Source organism: Thalassophryne amazonica, chromosome 4 (genome assembly GCF_902500255.1).
Source record: "Thalassophryne amazonica chromosome 4, fThaAma1.1, whole genome shotgun sequence".
Taxonomy (NCBI): Eukaryota; Metazoa; Chordata; class Actinopteri; order Batrachoidiformes; family Batrachoididae; genus Thalassophryne; species Thalassophryne amazonica.
In genome coordinates this window covers 139,715,770-139,739,795 of record NC_047106.1, presented here as the reverse complement: position 1 = coordinate 139,739,795, position 24,026 = coordinate 139,715,770, and the positions used below count along the sequence as shown (strand labels likewise).

At 42.2% G+C, this 24,026-nt stretch overlaps 1 protein-coding gene across 2 annotated transcripts in view; it reads left to right on the top strand.

The window, feature by feature from the left end:
• LOC117508841 (zinc finger protein 2-like) overlaps window positions 1-19,559 on the top strand; it is a 37,141-nt gene extending 17,582 nt beyond the window's left edge. For both annotated transcript variants that reach the window (XM_034168687.1, XM_034168689.1), the window contains exons 5-8: window positions 6,948-7,073; window positions 9,678-9,963; window positions 13,245-13,990; window positions 18,081-19,559. In XM_034168687.1, the coding sequence (XP_034024578.1) occupies window positions 6,948-7,073; window positions 9,678-9,963; window positions 13,245-13,990; window positions 18,081-18,347 (1,425 nt within the window). In that variant the 3' untranslated portion in view covers window positions 18,348-19,559. The remainder of the gene's footprint in view (window positions 1-6,947; window positions 7,074-9,677; window positions 9,964-13,244; window positions 13,991-18,080) is intronic.
• Window positions 19,560-24,026: the final 4,467 nt, after the last annotated feature.

Sequence of the window (24,026 nt, the reverse complement as noted above, 5' to 3'; positions counted from 1 at the left end):
ATAGCGCTCAGCTGACGACCCAGGCCCTGGGAAATAGCGCTTTTGGCGTACTTTTCTCTTTTACACTGTCTTTGGTCTCTTGATCTAGTTTTCCTTTTGACAACTCTATAGGTTTGAGCTATATCAAGCCATAAAGTTAGGAATAATTAGGGGCGTGCTCCCATTGAGTGACAGTTAGTGTGTGCTGTGGGCTTAACTCTGTTTGAGCTTGCCGAGCATTTTTTGAGAAATATGAGATAAATGTCAGCTAGTAACTAAAATGTCATCTAAGAGGTCTTTGCTGCGTCATGGCCGTCTTGCCCACACTCGGTTCAGTTTATTTGCACAGCACCAAATCATGATGCAGGTTGTACAGAGGTAAGAAATAACCCGCCCGCTGAGCAAACACTTTGGCAACACTCGTCAGGAAAAACTCCCTGAGGTGTTTTTGAATCGGTGGGGTGACCGTCTGCTTTGGCTGTTCTACCAGTAACTGGTGGAGTTTTTTAGAACAAAGTTCTTATTCACCAGACTAAGTTTTCCCGCTGCTCAATCATAAAATCTCTTCCTTAATGGTGTCCACAAAAATCAGTGACTTGAAGTCCCAAAGCAACAGTTTTTATTTTGCCGGCAAAAGGAAGCAGCATGTAGATCACGTTACAGACATCACCCCGACCACTTCAAAGAATTTACACTGGACAGTGCATTTTAAACACTTAAGAGGTCAGTGACTCCACCAAAAATGAGCAGCATTTCTAAACTTAACACTTTTTTACACCAGTGAAATCAGTTATTAATGACATCATTCTACAAAAATGCAAATAAGCTTACTTCTTGAACTCCCCCAGTCTGCAACAATGCAAATTAGTTCATTTCTTTGGAATTTACCCCGTCAGCGGGGTCAACTTCAGGTGATGTCATGGACATTTTCCAGGCCAGGACCTTTGTCTCTGACTCAACAGACCCTGATCCATGAAATCTTACTCCTCTAGTGAATCCCACGTTTTTAATGCAATATTCATTTTCTTTACAGATTGTGTTTCATTCAAGTTGTACTTTTACTCCAAATTCTGGTCTTATAGTTTCCTTTGAAGAAAACATACATATTTTCTGTTAAACATCTGTTCAGTGTCATCAGAAGTGCACAATATAATCCTTTCCTGGTAATTCATATAAGTTCTTCATTAGCATGCCTTTCTTTTAACAAGACATTACACAAGATAACAAAATGAAACCTGGCTGCACGCGGTGATGGATCAAACACCTTTCACACAATCTGACCAACGAACGATGTGGGCGTGGCCAGCACATATAAAGGCATTTAAATCTGAGTGCAGTAAAATGTTTTTCAACGTGCTGTTGTGAAAGACCGGTAGTTGAGATGGCATACCCTGCACAACCCCCCCAACAACAAACTTTGTAAAAAACTCAGCCCACAAAAGGCACTTGCAAGTTGTTTTCAACCTTCAGGTGAGTATTGCACCAAAAGGTACACTGGGAATGAGTTATCTTCCTGTCACCACTCAAATTTCCATTTAGGACATTATAGAAGTTGAAAAAAATCAGGTGGCATTTTGTTGGGGGGGGTGCATGGTTGGCTATCTCAGCTCCCTGTCTATGAGTCTGTTACCTGTCTCACCCTTTCTCCTGATTCTTCCTCCGTCAGTTTGACAACCTGCGTCTCCAACCTCATGACCTCCATAAGCCTTCTCTCTGGCCCTTGTGTCCTCTTTCTGGCTGCTGGATCCCTGCAGCAGTTACTGCCAAAAGTCTGCTGTGGTGGTTATAGCGCCCCCATCAGATCAATTCATGTGGCAGTTGTTGTCCATATTGATCACGTCCAGCAAGTTTGATAAGAAAAGAGTAATTCATTGATGAGCTGCTGTCACCTGGCGCCCTGTTCGGGGTGATCCCTGCCTCTGGGATCGCATGTCCCAGCGACATGAAATACCACGGGACATCTGAGGAAGCAGCTCTGTGACAGAGTTACTAATAACTTACAGAAATACGGCGTGCATGATGTTAAACAGAGCAGATCAGTCAGCTGAGAACACCTGACTAAACCGATCTGATCCCTTCAGGGACTAACAGAAAATGCACGGTGCTTGGGTCCCAAGGACCAGGTTTGGGAAAGACTGAGTTCATTCATGTCTTCGGAGGTCAGCACACATCATGACTCTGGTCAAACTGTAGATGGCAGCAGTGTTGTCACAGCGACTGGACAACAGTTTACTGTCTCAATTGTTTTTGCAAAGTCAAACTCGAGCTTCCAGCATTCAGGTGACTTGAGGTGCTGCCATTGTACATTCCTAGTACCTCGAACTTCAGTCAAGTGCCATCCTGCATCAGCGAGTCTTTGAGTCCATGTACGATGAGCAGGACTGTGAGGAGCTGTGACCAAAGCTTCTTGGTGGTTCCTCGATCTGCACTGAAAACTAAAACAGACTGTAAGGTTCCAAAGGGTAGAATTCACTCAAAGTTCAAAGTGAACTTTATTGTCAATCAAGCCATGCAACAGTACATTACACAGAAGACTGAAATTGCGTTTCCCCAGACTCCAAATGTGCAGTAACAGAGGCTAAATTAGACATACAACTAAATATAAACTGGACATGAGCCATCACTAGGACATAAAATGCAAATAATATCAGTAACAGAACAACAATCAACACAACATATAGACAACAGTGAGCATACATTTCCAAGACTGTCTTAGTGTTTCAGAATGTAGTCAGTTGAGGTATGTTACTGGAGTGCAGTATTACTGAGTACAACAATATAGGTGCAATGTGGCAAAAGTGCAGTGTAGCAGCATGGAGGTGAATAAGTTTGTAAAGTTTTTGTTTTTTGTGCAGAGGAATGTGCATAAAAGTAGTTTGGTCTGTTGTGTGTGTGTGTGTGTGGTGGTGGTGGGGGGTTATGCTCTTGCTTTTGGGAGTGAGTTTAGCAGTCTGATGGCCTGTGGGGAAAAAGCTGTTGCTGAGTCTGGTGGTCCTGCAGCGCATACTGCTGTAGCGCTTGCCAGATGGTAGGAAGGTAAACAGTTTGTTTGAAGGTTGGGTAGGGTCTTTGATGATGTTGATGGCTCTTCTGTGGCAGCGGGATGGGTACAGGTTCTGTATGGATGGTTGGGCTGACCTTGTGATCTTCTCTGCTGTTCTCACCACTCTGTAGTGCTTTCTGGTCAGCAACATGGCAGCTGCCATACCAGACTGAGAGACTGCTGGTGAGGATGTTCTCAATGGCACCCCTATAGAAGGTGGTGAATGCTGAAGGGGGGAGACTGGCTCTCCTCATCCTGTGTAGGAAGTGGAGGCGTTGCTGTGCTTTCTTGACAAGGGAGGTGGTGTTGGTTGTCCATGTCAGGTCATCAGTGATGTGCACCCCCAGGAACTTTGTGCTTTTCACTGATTCCACAGCACTGCCATTGATGGTGAGAGGTTTGTGAGGCTTGTGATCCTTCCTGAAGTCCACTGTTATTTCCTTTGTTTTGTTGACATTGAGGTGCAGGTTGTTGATGTCACACCAGTTGATGAGATGGTGTACCTCCTCTCTGTAGGCTGAGTCATCGTTGCTGATGAGGCCCACTACTATTGTGTCATCTGCAAACTTGATGATGTGGTTTGAGTTGTCTGGCACAACAGTCATGCGTTATCAGGGTGAACAGCAGAGGGCTCAACACACATCCCTGGTGGACCCCTGTGTTCATGATGGTGGTCTGTGAGGAGTTTTTGCCAACTCTTACTGTCTGAGGTCTGTTGGTGAGAAAGTCCAGTAGCCAGATGCAGAGTGGGGTGCTGATGCCTATAGCACTCAGTTTGTTCACCAGGTGTTGTGGGATGACTATGTTTAAGGCAGAGCTGAAGTCAGTGAACAGCATCTGCATGCAGCTGTTTTTGTTCTCCAGATGAGCCAGGCTGAGGTGAAGTGCTGTTGCTATGGCATCATCAGTAGAGCGCTTGGGACGATACGCAAACTGGAATGGGTCAAAAGTGGCGGGTAGGCTGGATGTTATGTGAGCCTTGACCAGCCTTTCAAAGCACTTGACAATGGGAGTGAGTGCTATGGGCCGGTAGTCATTCAGGGTTGTTGCTGGAGATTTCTTGGGTAGCGGTATGATGGTGGCTTTGAAGCATTCTGGTATGATGGCTTTGCTCAGAGAGATGTTGAAGATATCTGTGAGAACATCTGTGAGTGAGTCAGCACAGTCACTAAGCACACGCCCAGGTATATTGTCAGGGCCGGCAGCCTTCCTGGGGTTCACCTTTTCAAGGGTCCTCCGCACATCAGCCGGGTCCAGTTGAAGTGCTGCATTGTCCAAGCAGTGAGGGGCTTTTGTTGGAGTAGTGGTGTTGTTTTCTTCAAAACGACTGAAGAAGACATTGAGTGAGTTAGGAAAGTCTGTGCTGTCCTCGCAGGGTGGGGGGGTGGGCCTATAGTCTGTAACTGACTGAATGCCTTGCCATAGGTGTCTGGGGTCTTTTGTGTCAGTGAAATGTGATTGGATTTTCTGTCCATAGGCACGCTTGGCTGCTCTCATGCCCCAGTTCAAGTTGGCCCTCGCTGATCTGAGGGCTTCCTTGTCTCCAGACTTGAAAGCAGTGTTCTGAGCTCTCAAGAGCTCATGCATCTCCCTGGTGAACCAGGGTTTGTCGTTTGCCCTTGTGGTGATGTGTTTTATGACAGTCACATCTTCCATGCATTTGGATATGTAGCCTGTCACAGACTCAGTGTATTCCGTTATGTTGACATGTTGGTTGGAAGTGGCGGCATCTCTGAAAACATTCCATTCTGTGCGATCAAAACAGTCTTGTAGTGCTGAGTGGGCCCCCTCTGGCCAAGTTCTAAACTGTTTCACAGAAGGTTGCGCCTTGTTAGCAGTGGTCTGTAAGCTGGAATGAGCCTGTTAGAGAGGTGATCTGAGTTTCCCAGGTGGGTGTGGGGAACAGCTCTGTATGCCTGCTTAACATTAGTATACACCTGGTCAAGAATGTTTTCTCCCCTTGTTGCAAAATCCACATGTTTGTGATAGTGATGGAGTACTATTTTCAATTTGGCTTGATTGAAATCGCCCGCTATTATGTTAGCAGCGTCCGGATTTGAGTCCTGCATTGAGCTCACAGACTGATACAATGCAGAGAGTGCGTCCTTTGTGTTCGCGCTGGGCGGCAAATACTCAGCTGTTACAGTGACGGCTGAAAACTCTCGGCAAGTATGTTGGACGGCACTTGACTGTTAAAAATTCTATGTCCTCAGAACAGTGGCTTGAGATGACTTTAATGTTAGTACACCAGTTGTTGGTGGTGAAAATGCACACACCACCTCCTCGTGACTTACCGCTGAGAACTTGACTTCTGTCTGCCCAGAATGATGTTAGGCCGGCCACCTGAATGGCGTTGTCTGGGACAGTGTGGCTAAGCCATGTCTCTGTGAGGATGATGTCGCTGTAGTCTCTCACCTCTCTTTGTATAGTTAGATCCAGTCTGAGGTAGTCCATTTTGTTTTCCAGTGAACGAACATTGGCAAGCAGAATTGAAGGAAGTGCAGGTCTGTACGGCATCGCTTTTAGTCTGGCACTGATACCCGCTCGGCAGCCCCGCTTGCTACCTCTTGCGGCGCATGCTAGCTCTCTCCCACCGCTTGCGTCGGCTGGTGGCGGGAAGAGAGTCCGCTGCTTTGCAGGCCCCTGGGTCTTGCTGGTGTAGGATTCCTAGCTCGCTGAGTGCATCAGGTTTCAAAGTCCATGTAACTCCAGAAAGATCGCATGAAAAGTTGGAGTTACGGAGACTGAGTAGTAGGCTTCTGTTGTAGACTCTTTTTGTACAAGACTGAGACGAAACAGACGACACATTTAACAAAAAATGCACATCATTATCGGGAGCTGAAGTAGCCGCTGCCAGTACGGTTGCCACCATCTTGAACAACCCAACACTCTTGTTGGGTTTGAGACCTGTGGACAGTGTTGAATCTGAAGAAGCTCAAGACCCACTTGTACCGACTTGCTTTAATTCAGTTTTATGTAACATGTGACCTGTAGATCTGTGTTGATGTGATTTTGATTGTGAATCAGAAATTGAAAATGGTGAAGTTGAGAACCATGGTGCCCACGCCCCCAAATACTGAAATCCACCTCTGAATCTCTCAGGATGAACAAACTCTTGAGTCTTTGCATGTCATAAAAAGGTTATAGTCTCCCCCCCTCCCCACTCTGCACATTCAGTTTTAGTTCCTGAATTAATTTCTAATTTTTTGAATAATTTACACATTCAGCAGCTAAAAGCAAAGCTGTGACACGGCTGATAATCAGACTAAACTCCACCTCGGTGTATTTTACTTTGGATCTGGACAGAAGATAGCCTGGTCGAACGGTCCCCTCTAAAAATTGGTCCGCCCTGCCGTTACTGTGCATGTGTCTGAGTCTGACTCTGAGTCTGACCCAAAGTGATCAAAGGGAATAATGTGATTACTAAGCAACAGATGACACATTAAAACCTCTTAAATAATTCTAAAGTCTTTTTAAGCAGAAACAAGGCGATAATCGGCGAATCAGCGACGCTCTGAAATAACATAGGCACCACAGCAGCACGTCAGACCCGGACGTGCTGCTGCTGCGCTCTGATCGGTCCCCCGTCTTTTATGATGAAATAATGTTAAATTTGCATGGAAATGATTATTGTACAAAAGCTTCAGATGTCTGTCGCTGAGATAGATGATGTCTGGAGGCAGTTTGAAGCAGAAACAAGGTGATAATCAGTGAATCGCTGCTGTCGCTCAGAAATGACACATGCGCAGTGAAGGCGGGGCAGACTGATTGTTGGGGGGGGACCATTCGGCCAGCGACATCGGCATTTGACAGAGGAGGTTTCACTCTGTGTTTGACTGAGGCAGAGAACTAATGTTAATTTTTTAAATGAGGTGTTTTTCGGGCCTTCATTAACAGCCTCGTCATGTTCTTCTTTTCACTTCAGGCCTGTGTCCAAACTGTGGTAGTAAAGGAAGAATTTATGGATGGAGGTGCTGCAGAGGTCTGCTATGTTTCTGGTCCATGCCAAGAGGACGTGCAGCAGGAGGCCACCGCTGATGCAGAGTATCAGGTTTCGATGACCGCTGTCTTGTTAATGCTGTGTGTTGTTTCTGTTATGGATCAAACACGGTTATTGTGGTTAAGGGGTCATTCCATGTCATTTCAACAAATTTCAGAAAATTTCTCCACCTGACCATCTCAGAACTGTCTAAAGAAATTCTGATGTTAAGATAATATAATTAATAGGATGTGTGACAGGTTTTAGCTTAATATCTTCTTTAGTTTTGACAAAAAAAATTAATAAAGATTGCAATGTTGTGCTAATTTTCACACTCATTTTTGCAACGGCAAATAAAAGGGAGTTTTGAGGAGGCAGTATCTCCAGGTATTACAATACCTTGGGCTCAAAACTTTCCACAGTGTAGTATCTATGCCCAACACACTTGACAAACACATTTACAATGTCAAGTAAATTTTTTCTAGGGAGCTGTCACAGTTGGAAATTGGAAATTTATTTGTTGAATTTGTGTCTGACACCAACTTTAAAGGCAATTAATCACAAAAGTTATGCAGGCAGAGAGTTCCTTTTTTCTGGGCAAGCTCTCCTGACAGAGTGCTGTTGGTGCAATGAAGAGCAAATATGTCAATCTCATGGTTGTCCAGAAAATCCATAGCAAAATCCTAAAAAAAAATAAAAAAAAATTCATGGAATTTAACTTCAAATTGCCCATGTGTGACAACCTGAAATTTTTTGAAAGCTTCACCATCTAAAAGTATATATTCTTAGCTATCTTTGGTTCAAAGAAATGTGTTTAACCAAAAATGTGTTTAACCATTTTTACATTGATGAAAATTACCATAAATCCAGGTTTTTACACATGTGGTGAATGTTTCCAGGTTATTTTTGGTAGCATACGTCAGAATCCATTCATTCAGTTACACGCCCAAGCCGTGAATAATCTCCGAATAAGAAGAAGGGTTATTTTTGTTTTAGGAGTTTATTAAGTTATATTTTTGGGGACTGCACAGTGATTCTTCTAACAGTTTATTTTGTTGTGGACATTAAACATTATGAGCTGCGTATTTATTCCAGTACGATACATTAAGTTGAGCTAACGGGCGAAGCTTCCATCTGCTAAAAATGCTAACACCGTTAGCATTCTGACGAGAGTTTAACTCCAAGTCTGTGAGTCAAAACCACAAGATTGAGTTTTAGCAACGGGCAAAAATTTATCTGAGGTGAGTAAGTAATTGAAAATAATCTGTGACATTAATGCTCTGTTGAAGCTAAATAGATCACTGTCGAGCTGGGTGAACATTTTCTATTTGTAAATTGTTCAACCTACCACCAAATAAAGCTACATTTTTTTAATTGTTACTGCCATAACTGCTATAAACGTCTCAACTTTAAATAACTTAAATGATGTTTTTATTTTTTAACTATCAAATAATCAAAATAGCACAGTGCAGTTTCACATTTCTTTTTTTTTAATGTACACATTACTTTTCATGCTATTTTATTTGTCTAAAAATAAATGCCCAAAGTTCCTGGTAATGTTAATCAAGAAATTATCTCAACAACAACAGATACATTATGGTTTAAATATTTCAGATGGCCATCAGAATTCTAAAGAATAATTACAAGTTTTCTAATGTAAGAAAAGTTTTTTTTTATTAAAACTGTACAGTAATCAGAAATTAATCTTGATGTACACACACATTTTTAAGGGTTTAAAGGTGGCCAAGAATTTGAAAAGAAAGATAATCAATAGCTCCAAATACTCCATATACTGTGTACCTTTCTGAACCATAATGTATGTTTTTTGGATTAAAGGCTGGTAGCACAATACAAGTTGTGTGAAAAGACCCAACAAAAAAATACAATTTTTTGGAGATTTTTTTTTGGGGGGGTGGGTGGGTGGGGTGTGGGGGGGGGGGTGTGTGGGGGGGGTGGTTAAATAGATCTGAAAATGCACCAGAATGGATCTGAGATTTCATAGTTTTCTGGGGAAGACTTTAAAATGCAAATATTAATGGTAAATTTCAAAAATATATGGAAAAGGTAGCATAAACAAAGCTATATACAACAATTCACATTAAAATGCAGGAAATGCTTCAGACATTTTTTGTGGCTATTTACATGCAATAAGATGCCACACAAATATTTGTGCCACTCAGAAAAACAATTCCTGCCCAATGCACATCAGAAGCTCCAAACATTTGTAGATATTCCGCCTCAATGTCCATGTGTGTCTTATCTCATCTCATCATCAACTGCTTATCCGAGATCGGGTCGCGGGGCAACATTTCTAGCAGGGGACCTCTAATTCCTTTTTTTTTTTTTTTTTTTTGTAGCATTTTTTATTGGTGTTGGTACAGACTGTCCTGACTGTTAGTGGCTAAAAAAAAAGAAGAAGAAAAAAAAAAAAATAGAAAAGGTGTTTGGGGCTTTTTTGGGGGGGGGGGGGGGGGTGTCTCTACCTGAACTCCTGTGTTCTTACAAAATTAACAGATCATTTTGATGGTTTCACCAGGTGATAGACAGCAGGTGCAGTGGTTTATAATTAATGTGTTCATGTCTGCTGAACTTGAACATTGTGAAGGTCTGGATCAAAACACTTTAACTGGAAAAGTAAACCACATTAAAAAGGGGATGTCTCTGTGTCATTTGTAGGTGGTTGTGGTTGATGACTGTGATGGTGGTGACGGTGACCCTGGAAATGCCAGCACTCCTTTACCTGTGGTGAAGGTCCAGTCCCGTGGACGTAGGGCGAGGAAGGAGAGTCAGAAGGAGTCTTTGTGCTGCGATCACTGCAACACAACCTTCAGCACGGTGATCCAGCTTCGAGCTCACCAGGCCATCCACGGACTCAACCCAGGGAAACCGTACCACTGCTCTCAGTGCAGCAAGCGCTTTTCCATGAAAAGTAGCCTCAACAGCCACATGCTCCTTCATACAGGTGGAGTAACTGTTTAATAATTTCCTTCCAGGTCACGTGATGTGCTGAGGTCTGCTTTAGCTGCCAGGCCACATGATATGTAGTTTTACACCTACTTTTAAAAGAAAATTATTTTCAACTGAAGTCTCCAACTGTGTGACTTTTGATTCTTCCAGATGACTCAACTCAAAGCTTTATTGTCATATGCACAGTAAAGAAACACGTTTCCTGCACAATGAAATTCTTACTTTGCCACCTTACACCGAATGCCAAAAAGAAAAGAAAAACAATATCAATAAAATAAATCTAAGTATTTCTTGACCAATCTAGTCGACATGAGATGCTTGTTGTAACACAAGTCTTCATCATAAAACTGGATGACGAAGGCGGTGTAACAAATGAAATGATCAGAGTGGTCAGTACAAAATTAGAAATATCACCCAGCAATCATGGTGAGAATTAGAGCTCACTCCATCACATTTAGTCCGAGAGCATTAGCATAAAAAATGGCCCAAGCTGGAATAAATTGCTAACAAGCTGAAAATTTGCACAGACGTCCAAGAAAGTGTCCTAAATAGCATACTAAAAGTTCCCATGAATACCATTTCGGGAAAATTCAGAGTTCAAGATGGCGTCCAGTATGGCCAGCGATATTAATTTTGTCCATGTTTTCAGAACAAAATAAATGTACACAAATTATTTAAAACACATTTCTTACATTTTAGGCACAAACAATGTTTCACAACCATGGATATGGAGATTGAATAACAAAATTAGGTAAAAACATCCATTTTATATCAGCTAGATGCCACACTGAAACTATTGTACTTGTTATACACGTTATCCATTGCCTGAATGCTCATACTGCACACAGTATGTATATGTTCTTACAAACTGAAAAGATAATTAGGCCTACTTTGTATGTGTATGCTTTATAGTACACCAAATCTGCCCTCTGTGACTGTAACGCTGAGCCATTCACTGTAACGTTACAGTGACTGTAAAGTTACAGTTGTTACAGCGACCCTCGTTATATTCTTCCACTTTAAACGTATCTCCCAAGACAGGAGAATGATGTCATTCATCATAAATTATTGTGCTTGGTCATGTTGTCAGCCATAGTCTGAATATAAGCTAACATTTGGGCATATGCATAAAAGAAATAATGAATGTTTTCCAATTGTGCAATGGAAAGAATATTTCCATGTATTGAAAGACTGAATGTTTCAGTCAACTCTGTTCTGCCTCTGGAGTCAGCTTCAAGTAGGCGGTCGAGGAAGTGCAGATTTTTTTTTTTTTTTTTTTTTTCTTTTGGGAGGACCTTATCTGACTCTTGAAGTTTACAGCTTGGTAAATATATGCTCACCATCTAGTGGTAGAACAGGGAAACTGCAACTAGAAAGGATTGCCGTCATAGAGTGCAACTTCACTACGAGCCAGGAAGCAGATGACCTTACTGCAGGTTTATATTTATTCAAATGAGCCCCATTATTTTGACTTTAAGATTTGCTGACACTTTGCCCATAAGTGATTGTGATGTGTAAATTAAGAAACAACATGCCACAGCATTATTGAATGGTTGCATTCAAAACTGTTGGACTAGATGTTGACATCCAGTGTTGGCGCCCACTGTATTTATTTTTGGCGTCTCACTGCTGTGACCTCACACAAACATCTAAGTTTCACACCAGCTGATTATTCTGGTCAGGAGCACAAACATGAAAGGGCTGTTCTGTTAGATTGTTAGAAAAGTATTGAACCTTTTTATTTTTTTTCAAAAACCTGATGGATTTGAATCACGTGTGCTTGCATGAGCAAACCTTGAACCTTCGTGCGCATGCGTGAACTTTTTCACGCCTGTCGATTGCATCATTTTCTGGTAAGCAGCCTTTGTGTGAGGATTGTGCAGTGTGCTCGGCATTTTTTCGTTCCAAGGAAAAAGACGGAACGACTAGAGCAGCGCCGCATCAAATTTTGCCAGAAACTGGGCGACAGCCAGGTGGAAACCATTCGGATGATTCAGACGGCTTTCGTTGGCTTTTCAGTCGTGTGACTATCCGAGAAATTGTGGAAGAGGTGGACATGTCACAGAATGTCCTGTGAGACTTCAACATGAAGGCGCTTTTGCTCCGCCGTCGGCAGCTTCGTGCCGAAGCCATCGGCATGATTTTCACCACCACTATTTTCATGGCCAAATCTTCTGTCACAGTGGAATGTACCAAAAAAGTGCTGATGTCCACCTCTTCCGCAGTTTCTCGGATAGTCACACGACGGTGCCGCATCACCACAGCGTTCACTTTGGAAATGATCTGGTCATTTCAGCATGTTGATGGCCGACCGGAGCGCGACTCACTCTCCACCATTGTGTCGACGTCTTTAAACTGGTTGTACCGCTCCTTAATCTGTGTAATGCCCAGAGGATCGTCACAGAAAGCCGTCTGAATCATCCGAATGGCTGTCGCCCAGTTTCTGGCTAAATTTGATGCGGCGCTGCTCCAGTTGTTCCGTGTTTTTCCTTGGAATAAAAAAACGCCGAGCGCATGACACACAAAGGCTGCTTACCAGAAAATGATGCAATTGACAGGCGTGAAAAAGTTCACTCATGCGCACGAAGGTTCAAGGTTTGCTCATGCAAGCACACGTGATTCAAATCCATCAGGTTTTTGCAAAAAATAAAAAGGTCCAATACTTTTCTAACAGACCTCGTATGGTTAATTGGGGTGTTTCTGAATGCAAATGACCGTGAACGTGCATGAGCATGTGCTTTAGATTGTGGGAATGAATCAACAGTTGATACTGTGCGTATAACCAGCATGTGCCTGATAAATGGAGTTTTTTTTTTTTTTTAAGTTTTGTTTGTAGGACAGCATTTAGAACCTTTTCTACATACTTTAATAAATGAAGGACCTGGAACTCTGATGTGCTTCTTTTGTCTCGCCAGCATTTTACAGGTCCACGCCTCGGGTTTTCCACAGCTGAAGGACATCAGTCCTCGGATTCATTCAGATGCTCCTCTTGTCTTATTTCTAGTAATACTGTATGTTAGAGATCATTGAATTCCTTTTTGGGATTTTGTATAATTAATGGGCCTGAAACAATGAATTAGATAATAATTTAAAAAAGTCCGTTATTGCCCACACATCCTCGTTCTTACTTTCAGCTGAAAGGTATTTTTGATAATTCAGTGTGCATTTGAAGGTCCTGTGGACATCCTGGGTCTGGGTGGGTGAGCTGCAGTGGAATGTTAACGTTATTAAGCGGTCGTGTGTTTGTTGTTGATCACGTTTTGTTGCATCATACAGGTGAGCAGCCGTACACCTGCAGTGTTTGTGGGAAGGGATTCACCCTGAAGCAGCACCTGAAGTTCCACAAATGTCTCCACGCTGATGTCCGTCCCTTCTGCTGTGAGCAGTGTGGCAAGTGCTTCTACAGGTTGCGCAGCCTGAAGGTCCACCAGATTGTCCACACGGGCGAGCGGGCCTACAGCTGCCAGTACTGCAACAAGCGCTTCACCGTCCACGGCAACCTGCAGCGCCACCTCCGCATCCACACGGGCGAGAAGCCTTTCAGCTGTGAGACCTGCGGCAGGAGCTTCAATCAGACCAACACTCTGAAGGCGCATCAGCGGGTGCACACCGGGGAGCGGCCCTTCAGGTGTGAGATCTGCAACAAGGGTTTCAGACAGAAAACCACTTTGAGAACCCACCAGAAGAAATCCCACCTGTGTCGGAAATCCCTGGTCTGTGTGGCGTGCAGCGCCGCGGTGGCCTGCGTCGATTCTCTTCGTGCGCACCTGGAGACGCACGAGGCGAGCCTTCCGTGCACCTGTATGGTGTGTTTGCAGTGGATCAGCTCCGTGACGGAGCTGAACTCACATCAGCAGACCCACACCGTGGAAAAACCCCACAACTGCAGACTGTGTGACAAGAGCTTCAAGTCAGCCAGCTCCCTCTTTCTTCATGTCAAGGTGCACGGGGAGGAGAAACCCTACAGCTGTGACCTCTGTGGGCGCACCTTCACGCAGCTCGGCAGCCTCAGGTTACACCAGGTATGTGTACTCCTTCACTCAGTCAGTGCGTCTTTTTTTTTTTGTCATACATGTGGACCAGCTTACTGTTAACATCCTCATTTGTCCTCTTGCATTGTTAACAGTTTGAGTTGACATGTCCTTCTTTCTTAAGGGCCCTATCTTCACATTCTGTAGTGCTAAGAGCAGAAGTGCTTTTGGTTTGTGTAGAACTCCACATTGCTGTTTACACTGTTTAATCTGAGGACAGTGTGGAGCTCACGGCACAAAGGGTTACATGTCGTCTCTTCATGGAGGTGTGTTTTAGGCACAACACAAATTAAACCAGCATGTGGTGCACTGCTGCTATAATGGTGGACTCGAGATGTTTTCTGTTTTTATTCCTCCTCCATCGGGTGTTGTAGACTTTTATCAATAGGGCAGCTTAGCAAAACAATTGTGCATTTTGTGATAAAAGCATCAAATTTGGCACACATATTCTAAATTAGCTAATGTTTATTTTCATATATGGAACCATCCTGGAGCTGACCTCTAATGAGCTACAGGGGTCAATAAAGAATTACACAGTGGTCAAAATTTTAAAATGCTCCAATCATGTTGAAAACTACACCACATTATTTGTCTGATCATAATTCCAAAAAGGTATAGTTTGTACTATCTATGACTGAATGTTCTGGAGTTATGGGGTAAAAACAGCAAAAATGGTGACAGAGGTCAGTTTCAGTTTGTACAGGGGTCAAAAGTTGAAGTTGCTCCAATTAAAAAAAAAAAAAAAAAAAAAAAAGGTGACGCAAATTTTTGGTTGAAATAAAAGGATTAATAACTCTTTAATACTCATCTCTTGCACACACTGACATGAGTATTAAAGGGGAGGGTTCTGGAAAACAAGCTTCATCTGCTGATGGGTTTTGTGCAGATGCTGGTTTCCTTTTCCTGCAGGATTTGGTACCTGCCCACAGTGCCAGAACTACCCTGAACTGGTTTGCTGACCATGGTATTACTGGACTGGACTTTTCCAGCCAACTCACCTGTGCTGAACCCCGTCGAGAACCTATAGGTTATTGGCAGGACAAAGATGAGTCACTGGAACAAACAGTCCAAACGAGCAGGTCCACAGGCTGGTTGCCGCCACACCACAGTGATGCAGGAATTAAAACATAAATCAGAGCCCCAACCAAGTACTGAGTGTGTAATTGAATGAGCATACTTTTAAAGTTTGACATTTCCATATTATAAATCCTGTTTTTGAATTGATGTGGTGAAATGGGGCTGCCACGACTAGTCGACTAGTCACGACTACTAATTTATTAGTCGATGAGTCGTTTATTTTATTTAAGTCTTTGTTTTTCTCTCAATTCATAGTTTTAGGCAGCAAGCTGTCCTGCCGTCATTTGGACGTTCAAATTTTGGGAAAGACGGCCAATTAAAACAGTGGCCGTCTTGTTCAAAGCCGTTTAAAATGCGCAGTTTACCGACGGAGCTGTGTGTGTGTGTGTACGCGCACGCTGAGTCACCTGGCTGCAGACTGCGAGCGCGGAGCAGAGAGAGAGGATTTTAACCCGAGAGAACATGTAAAAACACACACACACCAAAACCAAACCGTGGAGCTGCCTTTACTTCTCTTTCCACTTTCTCTACCCACGCGGTTCTGATGGCACCATCCTGTTCACACCATGTGCGTGTCGTATGCTGAATTTATGAGATTAAATAAATGGTCAAATATCCTTAAAACATCCTTAAAAAATGAGAATGTATAAATAAACTGAGCCAAAATTATGCATACGCGGGTTATAAATAAAACCCTGATGTGGAGAAGCTGATGTTCAGAGGCACAGATCACAAAAAGCAGGTGAGAACTCTGAACTTTAACAGCTGTTATTTTCCAAAGGTATGTATTTATTCAGTCTTAAGCTTAATAATGCAGTGTTCAAGCACAAAACGTGACTGATGAGGAGAAAAAAAAGGATGACTTCACACTAAAATGGAGTCAGAATAAAAATACAAGCTGCTGATTTGTGTTATTTTTCAAAGTTACTATAAGCTGCAGCTATATGTTTTATTAATTTCAAAGTGAGTTCTTATTTTATTCTGATTTATTTATACAAAAAATATGGAGAGCCAAATCAGCCTGCATTGTTTTGTTCAGTTTATATCAAAGTTTTCCTGCATGTCTGTGTATTTTTTTCCTTCTTTATAAGAGTTTGGTGTTTGCATTTGCGCCACAAAGTTTTAAAACACAATAAAATGCTCACACTTTTCTTTATAGCAGCTCTGTAATTTCAGAAATGCAACAGAAACAACCACAAATCAGAAAAAGTTGGGACTATATGTAAAATGAAGATAAAAATAAAAATGTTGCACTATTCCCAGTTTCTCCACTCACAAAAGCCAAACGTTCTTCCAGAGTTGTGTCTTGGTGGCTTCCCTCACTTGTCTCCTTCCAGCATGGACATTTAGTTTTTGAGAACTGCCAACCTGACACAGTTTTATTATAAAGTACCACACTGTTTGTATTTCTGAATGATTGCTGTAAATGAAGTCTAAGAAATAGTCACTGATTTGGAAATGTTCATGTTTTCATCCCCTGACATTTCTCAGAAAATGCTGCAGGCCTTAATTTGGAAATTACATATGATCCGACTAGACGACTAATCGCAAAAAAACCCCAAGAAAAAACAAAATCGCAGCTGTTCAAAAGTGGGCATTAGCACACGTTCAGACCCAGTGTTGAGTATTTTTTGTGATTCATCTGACAGAATGTGAACACACTAAGTCACAAACACACATGCTGCAACATATAGACGCTGGTCATATAATTAGAATATCATGAAAAAGTTGATTTATTTCAGTAATTCCATTCAAAAAGTGAAACTTGTATATTCATTCATTCCACACAGACTGATATATTTAACGTGTTTATTTCTTTTAATTTTGATGATTATAACTGACAGCTAATGAAAATCACAAATTCAGTATCTCAGAAAATTAGAACATTGTGAAAAGGGTGAATATTGAAGACACCTGGTGTCAGACTCTAATCAACTAATTAAGCTTTAGCTGAAGGCCACTATCAGAGCAACCTGGGCTCTCATACCACCTGAGCAGTGCCACAGACTGATTGACTCCATGCCACGCTGCATTGCTGCAGTCATTCAGGCAAAAGGAGCCCCAACTACATATTGAGTGCTGTACATGATCATACTTTACATGTTCATACAGTTCAGTTGTCCAACATTTCTAAAAATCCTTTTTTTGTTTTGGTCTTAATTAATATTCTAATTTTCTGAGATACTGAATTTGGGATTTTCATTAGTTGTCAGTTATAATTATCAAAATTAAAAGAAATAAACACGTTAAATATATCAGTCTGTGTGTAATGAATGAATATAATATACAAGTTTTGCTTTTTGAATGGAATTACTGAAATAAATCAACTTTTTCATGATATTCTAATTAAATGACCAGCACCTGTAAATACGGAGAACATTGTGCTGCTGTCGCCACTGCTTCGGCTTTACGCACTTCGAAACGCCAAAGTTCTACATGTGCAACATGACTGTCTGTCAACATCCGATAGCCGTCATCGTGTTTGTGATTCTTGATTCTTTCTTCTGTCCGTCCAGTCAATAAGTAGTTCAGCACAGACATCGCTGACTTTAAAGTCTCGTGTCCACGATCCAGCTTTTCTGATGACATCACCAACAGAGCCGTCTGCATCCCGCCACCGTGGCCTCCTCTGTCTTCACGGATGCACACTTCCAACATCTGGTTTCTCTGCAAGTTTTGCCCCTCTCAGCTGGAAATCTTTTCTGTTTTTGCCATATTCCCAAAACATTCCTGAAACTGATGATAACGGTGTAACAATCGTAAGCTAACACACGTGGAAATGCACATGACATTTCCAACAACTACAGTGATTTTCTGCACTGTTTATTTGGATAAAAAAAAAAGTTTTCATATCAGCAAGAATAAGTTATACTGATATGTTTGTGATATCGTCCAGTATATCGGTTGCTCTCTAGTTTGAAGCAGGACTTTTTCATGATACACTTTGATCCATCTGTCAGTGTTGCTGTTGACGGGGTTTATTTTTTTCTCTTTTCCTCTGAAGTTGGTCCACACAGGAGAGAAACCATTCAACTGTGACACGTGTGGGAAATGTTTCAGGAACATGGGTAACCTGAAGAGACACCAGCGTATCCACACGGGGGAGAAACCGTACAGCTGCGACACATGCGGGCGCAGCTTCAACCAGAGCAACAGCCTGAAAGCTCATCAGCAGATCCACACGGGGGAGAAACCGTACGTCTGCGACAAGTGCGGCAAGAACTTCCGCTACCTGAGAAATCTGAAGGACCACAAGTGTCGCCCCGTCTGAGCCTCAGGCGGGTCCAGCGGCTCGTTATTTGCTTCGCTGGGATCCTGGCACGGAAACCAGCTCGTCTTACTTCAGGTAGTGAAGACGCGTCTCCATCCCAGTTGCAGACATTTGTTGGATTTGCAGTTCTGACAGATTCACATGAACACATTGTCTGAGGTTTACTTGAATACGTTTGTCATGTGGGGTTTTTTATTTTGTGAAAACTGGTTTCTTTGTTCAAAAACCTGAATTGGAGGTCGGTCCACATGGCTTTTCCAGGGCTGTTCCAGATTATGACTAAAGCAGAAAACAGATAACTGATGTTTGCTTGCAATTTAAAAAATGAAAAATGTGTCAAAAAGTTGTCAGATTTTTTTTTTTTTTTTTTTTTTTTTAGTTTCTGAATTGTTTTTCAGATGATTTTCACAGAACATTGGTTTTCTCTGTTATGCACAAGTTGTCATTACTTTTTGGCACTTGGTTTCTGTCTGATAACTGCGAGACAAACAGGCATAAAATTGGAACTTCCATCCCATTTTTGTGGTGTAGGTAAATCCATAACGGATACATGAGAGTGATTGGGGCATGTTTGATTACGATATAATGTCATTAAATTGGGTTTTCAATGTTAAATTTAAATTGCCACAAAATCTGTAATCTGGATCAAATCTGTTTCACGTTTTGTCAGTCAGTAAAGGATATCATCCTACAATAACACTCCCAAATATGAAATAAATTAGATGTTTTTTGACAGAGTTGATGAATTTTTGAACATTTGTTAAATGTTAAAGATACTTCATGATTTTTCCTGACTTTGACCTTTGACTTATGACCTTGAAAATTTAATCAGTTCTCACCTATCAGGATATGAATCTTCAGTAAAAATTTCATAACGACATTTGAATTATTGCAGGCTCCTGCCTGTTAACATTCAGATGAACAAACAAACGGGCAACAACATAACTTCCTCCAGCTTTGTTGGTGAGGTAATAATACACTTTCTTCAAAATGCCTTACAGTGTACGTTTTATTCACAGAACGTTTCAACATGACGTCACACAAAAAAGTGCAGGTCGTGTTGTGGGCGGGACATCAGTATAGACCAAAAACTTTAGAATCAGATTTCATAAGGGTGGTACGTGTCCACGGCCCCTCAGTGCCTGAAGTAATGGGCCATTTTCAAACATCAGTGGGCATATGCCAAGTATAATATGTAAATGAATGAAGATTTGTGTTTTGTTTTGTTTTTTTGTTTTTTTTGGGGGGGGGGGGGGGTTGGGGATGGACTCTTGTAAGCACAGCTTGAGGCTATTTAAGTTGAATATTTCGTATTTCTTTTTTTTTAGGTTTCATGTCATTTTCTACTGTGCTTCGGTCATAAATAATGTCATAAACACACTGTGATTTGAAAACACGTGAATGTCAGATGGACATAGAATTTGCTCCCGTCTTCAAAGTTAAGCCGTGAGACGCTGAGCTGAGACTTTCTGCCCTGCGACAAAGTGTGAAGCTTCTTTCTTCATTAAACATTTTTGAATTGGAATTACGTCTCTTCTCATTCATCTTGGATGACGTCACTGTGTTTTGCCAGTTTCACATTTGATATTTTCACAAATGAAAAAACCCGTACACAGTCTCCAGCCACAGCCGCTGAAGTTTGTAACTCCTGAGAAGGTTGTGTCTTGGTGGCTTCCCTTACTCATGTCCTTCATTTGCCCTCTTGTCAGTTTTTAAAAATTAGCCTCGACAGATTTACTGAACTCTGAAACGTTACATGACGTTCACGTTCTTTTCAAGAAGCTGGTGTTTCAGTTTGTCCACTAGATGGCAATTGTAGTCCTCAGGTGAGTTGGACAAGCTCCAGTTTGTGTCTAGAGGCTGAAGAAGAAATAAAGTGGTGGCATCATCACATCATTGCCAGGGTAACCACAGTCAGGACCAGAAGTATTTGGACAGGGTCAGCTTTCAAACATTTGTGGACTGGAATAAAAAAAAAGATGTTCCACAAACCTGACTTTATGTAGAGCCGTTATTTGTCTGGAATGGACCAAAGTGCTGTAAGATGGTTATGGAAGCTATTTCACTCACTTCAGTAAATGCTGAAACATCAGCTTGCTTCATTTTCTGTCACTTAGCCAGGTCATACAGCTCGTCCCACACTTCCCTTCACAGTTGATCCCGAGGTGTTCCCAAGCCACCTGGGAAATAATCCCTCCAGTGTTTCCTGGGTCTTCCCCAGGACTGGAAGACCTCCCTTGGGAGACCACCAGGGGGCATCCTCATCAGATGCCCAAAAGAAGCAGCAGCTTGTGTCAAAAGTCCCTCTGACAGTCAAGCTTCTCACCCTGACCAGGACCTTAAGCCCAGACGGAGGACTCTGATTTCTGCTGCTCGTATCCATGAGGATAGGACAATAAAACCTTCTGGCTCAACTCTCTTCACCATGACAGTCCGGTACCTTGCAGTGCAGTGGGACCCGGAGCATTCCCATCCCAGCTCGCCCGCCGCCTGGCACCCTCCTGACATGTTTGAAGGGAGCAAGAACCAGAAGTCAACATTCTAATTGAAAGAACACCTTTTGTTTGGCGAGATGGAATGTGTGGATTTGTGGTGACGGGTTTTTGTTCCAGGACCCAGACCCTCTTCTTCTGCAGCCATGCCTTTGTAATGTGTGCAGACTGTGGTTCTTGTTGAAAGATGTGTGGCGGTTACTTGAGGAAAGCAAGAAAATCCACTCGGGGGGATTTGAAACGCTTCCCTCAGGGAGGAGGTTCAGGCAAAACGGGAAAATGTAGTTAAATTCTAACTCTATTTTATTCCAGTTGCAATAAGAAAAATGAATGTGAGTTGTAATGGAATGTTTAGATCATTTTCATGGTCCATGTGTGATTATTTAATATGTTGAGCTGTAATTACGTGTTTGAAGCTGATTCTCTTGTGCATTCTTTGCTTCAGTGAGCGACTCACAACCACGTCTCTGTTCTCCTTAAACCAAAACCAAGTAACTTTGGTGAGTGTTTTTGTTTGTTTGTTTTTGTTTTTTGGTCTCTTTCATCCGCAACATGGAATTAGGAAAAAAAATGAAATGGCAATATTTAACGGGTTCTGTCACCATGACTACTGGATGTACAGTTCTCTAGAGAGCCTGGGTAGAATGATCTGGAGAACACAGAACCCAGCTGTCACGTTCCCTCAGTTCATGTGATCGCCATCATTCACTCTTCTGCTTTGTCGCTAAACTTGATCTGTAATGGAAACCTGCTAATGTCCTGGATGCAGACTAAGATGCAGGCTTTCAGTGACTCCCTGGACTTGGCAGTGCGTCTCTGTACCGAGAGCATCCAACGTGCTGATACCTCCACTCATCTCTGGAGTGACGCTCCCGTGTTTGTCTTCATACATTACAGATTTTATTTTTTTTTTTTTTAATGCACCAAAATCCAATGTGATTTTGTGACTAACCAGTGGGAACATTTTTGACAAAACGGTCCTTGGCTAAGGGAGGGTAGATGCTTGGAATTAGGTAGGATGTGGATGTTCTTAAATGTTTCCCTTTTTTGGGTCATAACTGTTGTTTAGGGCCGAGCTGAGACATGTACACACATCATTTAGGAGAGGGGAACCCAGCTGTTCTACACTAAGGTGAATAACGTGGGATATGTGCCAAAATCCCTATCTGGTGTCACAGACCAAATGGTCCCCTTTAAAAATCAGCCCCCTGCCTTCACTGCGCATGTGTGATTTCTCTGCGTCAGCAGCGATTTACCAAATATCCTCTCATTTCTGCTTAAAACTGACTTTAGAATGATTTAAGAGGTTTTACTGACAAGATTTTGGACTAATTTATTAAGTAATTGGTGAGGTTAGACCTTACTTGTGTGAAACACCCTGGGGCAGCTTTGCTGTGATTTGGTGCTGTATAAAATTAAATAAATGAAAATAACGCTGCTTTAATCAAATATGAATGATACTTTGCACTTGATATCATAAATGAATCTACTGAACCCAAAAACATAGAAATGCATATATTACAAAACACTTTCTGACATTTTATGAGAAAGTTCTGCTCTTATTAGAGTTAGCTGGCAGCCACGCTGCAGACTTTCTCGATGTCGCTGACCGAACTCACCCCTAAAAATCAGTCTGCCCTGCCTTCACTGTGCATGCATGCATCAGCTACGGTTCACTGATTATCACCTCATTTCTGCTTCAAACTGCCTCCAGTCATCATCTGTCTCAGTGACAGATATCTGAAGCTTTTGTACAACAATCATTTCCATATAAATTCAGCATTATTGGGGTGATAATCAGTGAACCGCAGTTAATGAGTGAAGGCAGGGCGGACCGATTTTTAAGGGGGACCGTTTGCCTCAGTGACACTGGGATAAACGGCCTGAAAATTACCATGCCCTTTTTCGTCCCAACTGTTACTTTAAGTACAGCTGTATTTTTGGGTAGCTGGGATCTGTTGCTGCAAATGCAAGGGAGGCAAGTGCTGCAGAAGCCCTGACACAGAATGAGCGTATTCATCAATCTAGAGTTTGTTGTATTTACATGTCTGAAAAAGAAACAGTAATGTGGCGTTATAAGTTGTATTACTGACTGTTGGGAGTTTTCCCTGATAATCTTTGAATCTCTTGATACTGCTGTCTGCTAAAGAAATGACTTTTGTATTTTTCACTTTTAATCAATATTCCATTGATAAAAGTATGACTGAAAATAAAATGTCATTATATTTGGCAAATGTTCATTTTCTTTCAATGTATAAGTTGACCCACTTATTTTAAACATTTTCTCTTAAAATATAGAAATAGAAATTTTACACTCTTCTGCGACCCTCCCAAACATCTTCTGGTCATTCTGAACATATTAGGTACCTTAGAAAATCTGCAGCAGTTGCAGTTTAGAAAATACAGCTGTATTTGAAGTAACATTTGGGACGAAAAAGGGCTGTTTGTCCCAGATAGATTTTGGCACATATCCCAAGTTGGTCACTGGGGTCATGTTAGTCGAGAACAGGTGACTTCTCTCCTAAATGATGTGCATACATGTTAGTCTATGGGTCAAGCAGGTTTTCGGTACCACTTAAGCTGAGGAAACTGTTGTGAAAGTGTAGTGACACGGACCCACAACAGGGGGCGCAAATGAACGGTCAATAGATGAGCCAAAAGGTAACAATTTAATGTTGTGAAACGTGCACAACGAACATACAGACAATCTCAGAATATAATTACAGTCAAATTACAAAGGTGACGTGTGGGCAGGCTCGAGGATAGAAGACGTCTGTCCTGAGAAGAGCCGGAACCACACGATTTCCGCCCCCACAGAACCTGGTGAATACTGGAGCCGCCAAGTCCCGAATTCCCAGGTGATCACCGTCCCCGACTGTCGGATCTGGTACTGCTGGCGAAGAACAAAGACAGTCAAGTGTGGGTGTGTGTACACCCAGCAACAACAACGGTGGGAATGCCACCTCCACCTCTCACTGAATATGTTGCAGAGTACCGCAGTGACTCCTCAGGGGAAAAGAGTGCCGTCCTGCACTCAGCCTCCACAGAAAAAGGAACCGGTACTCCTGCAAACACTCACAATATACAGATATATTGCAAAAGACACAAACGGCTGAGGATATTACCTCCAATGAAGTATGATATCTCGGCGATGAGGTGGAGATGACGTCTGGTCTTTATGGAGTGC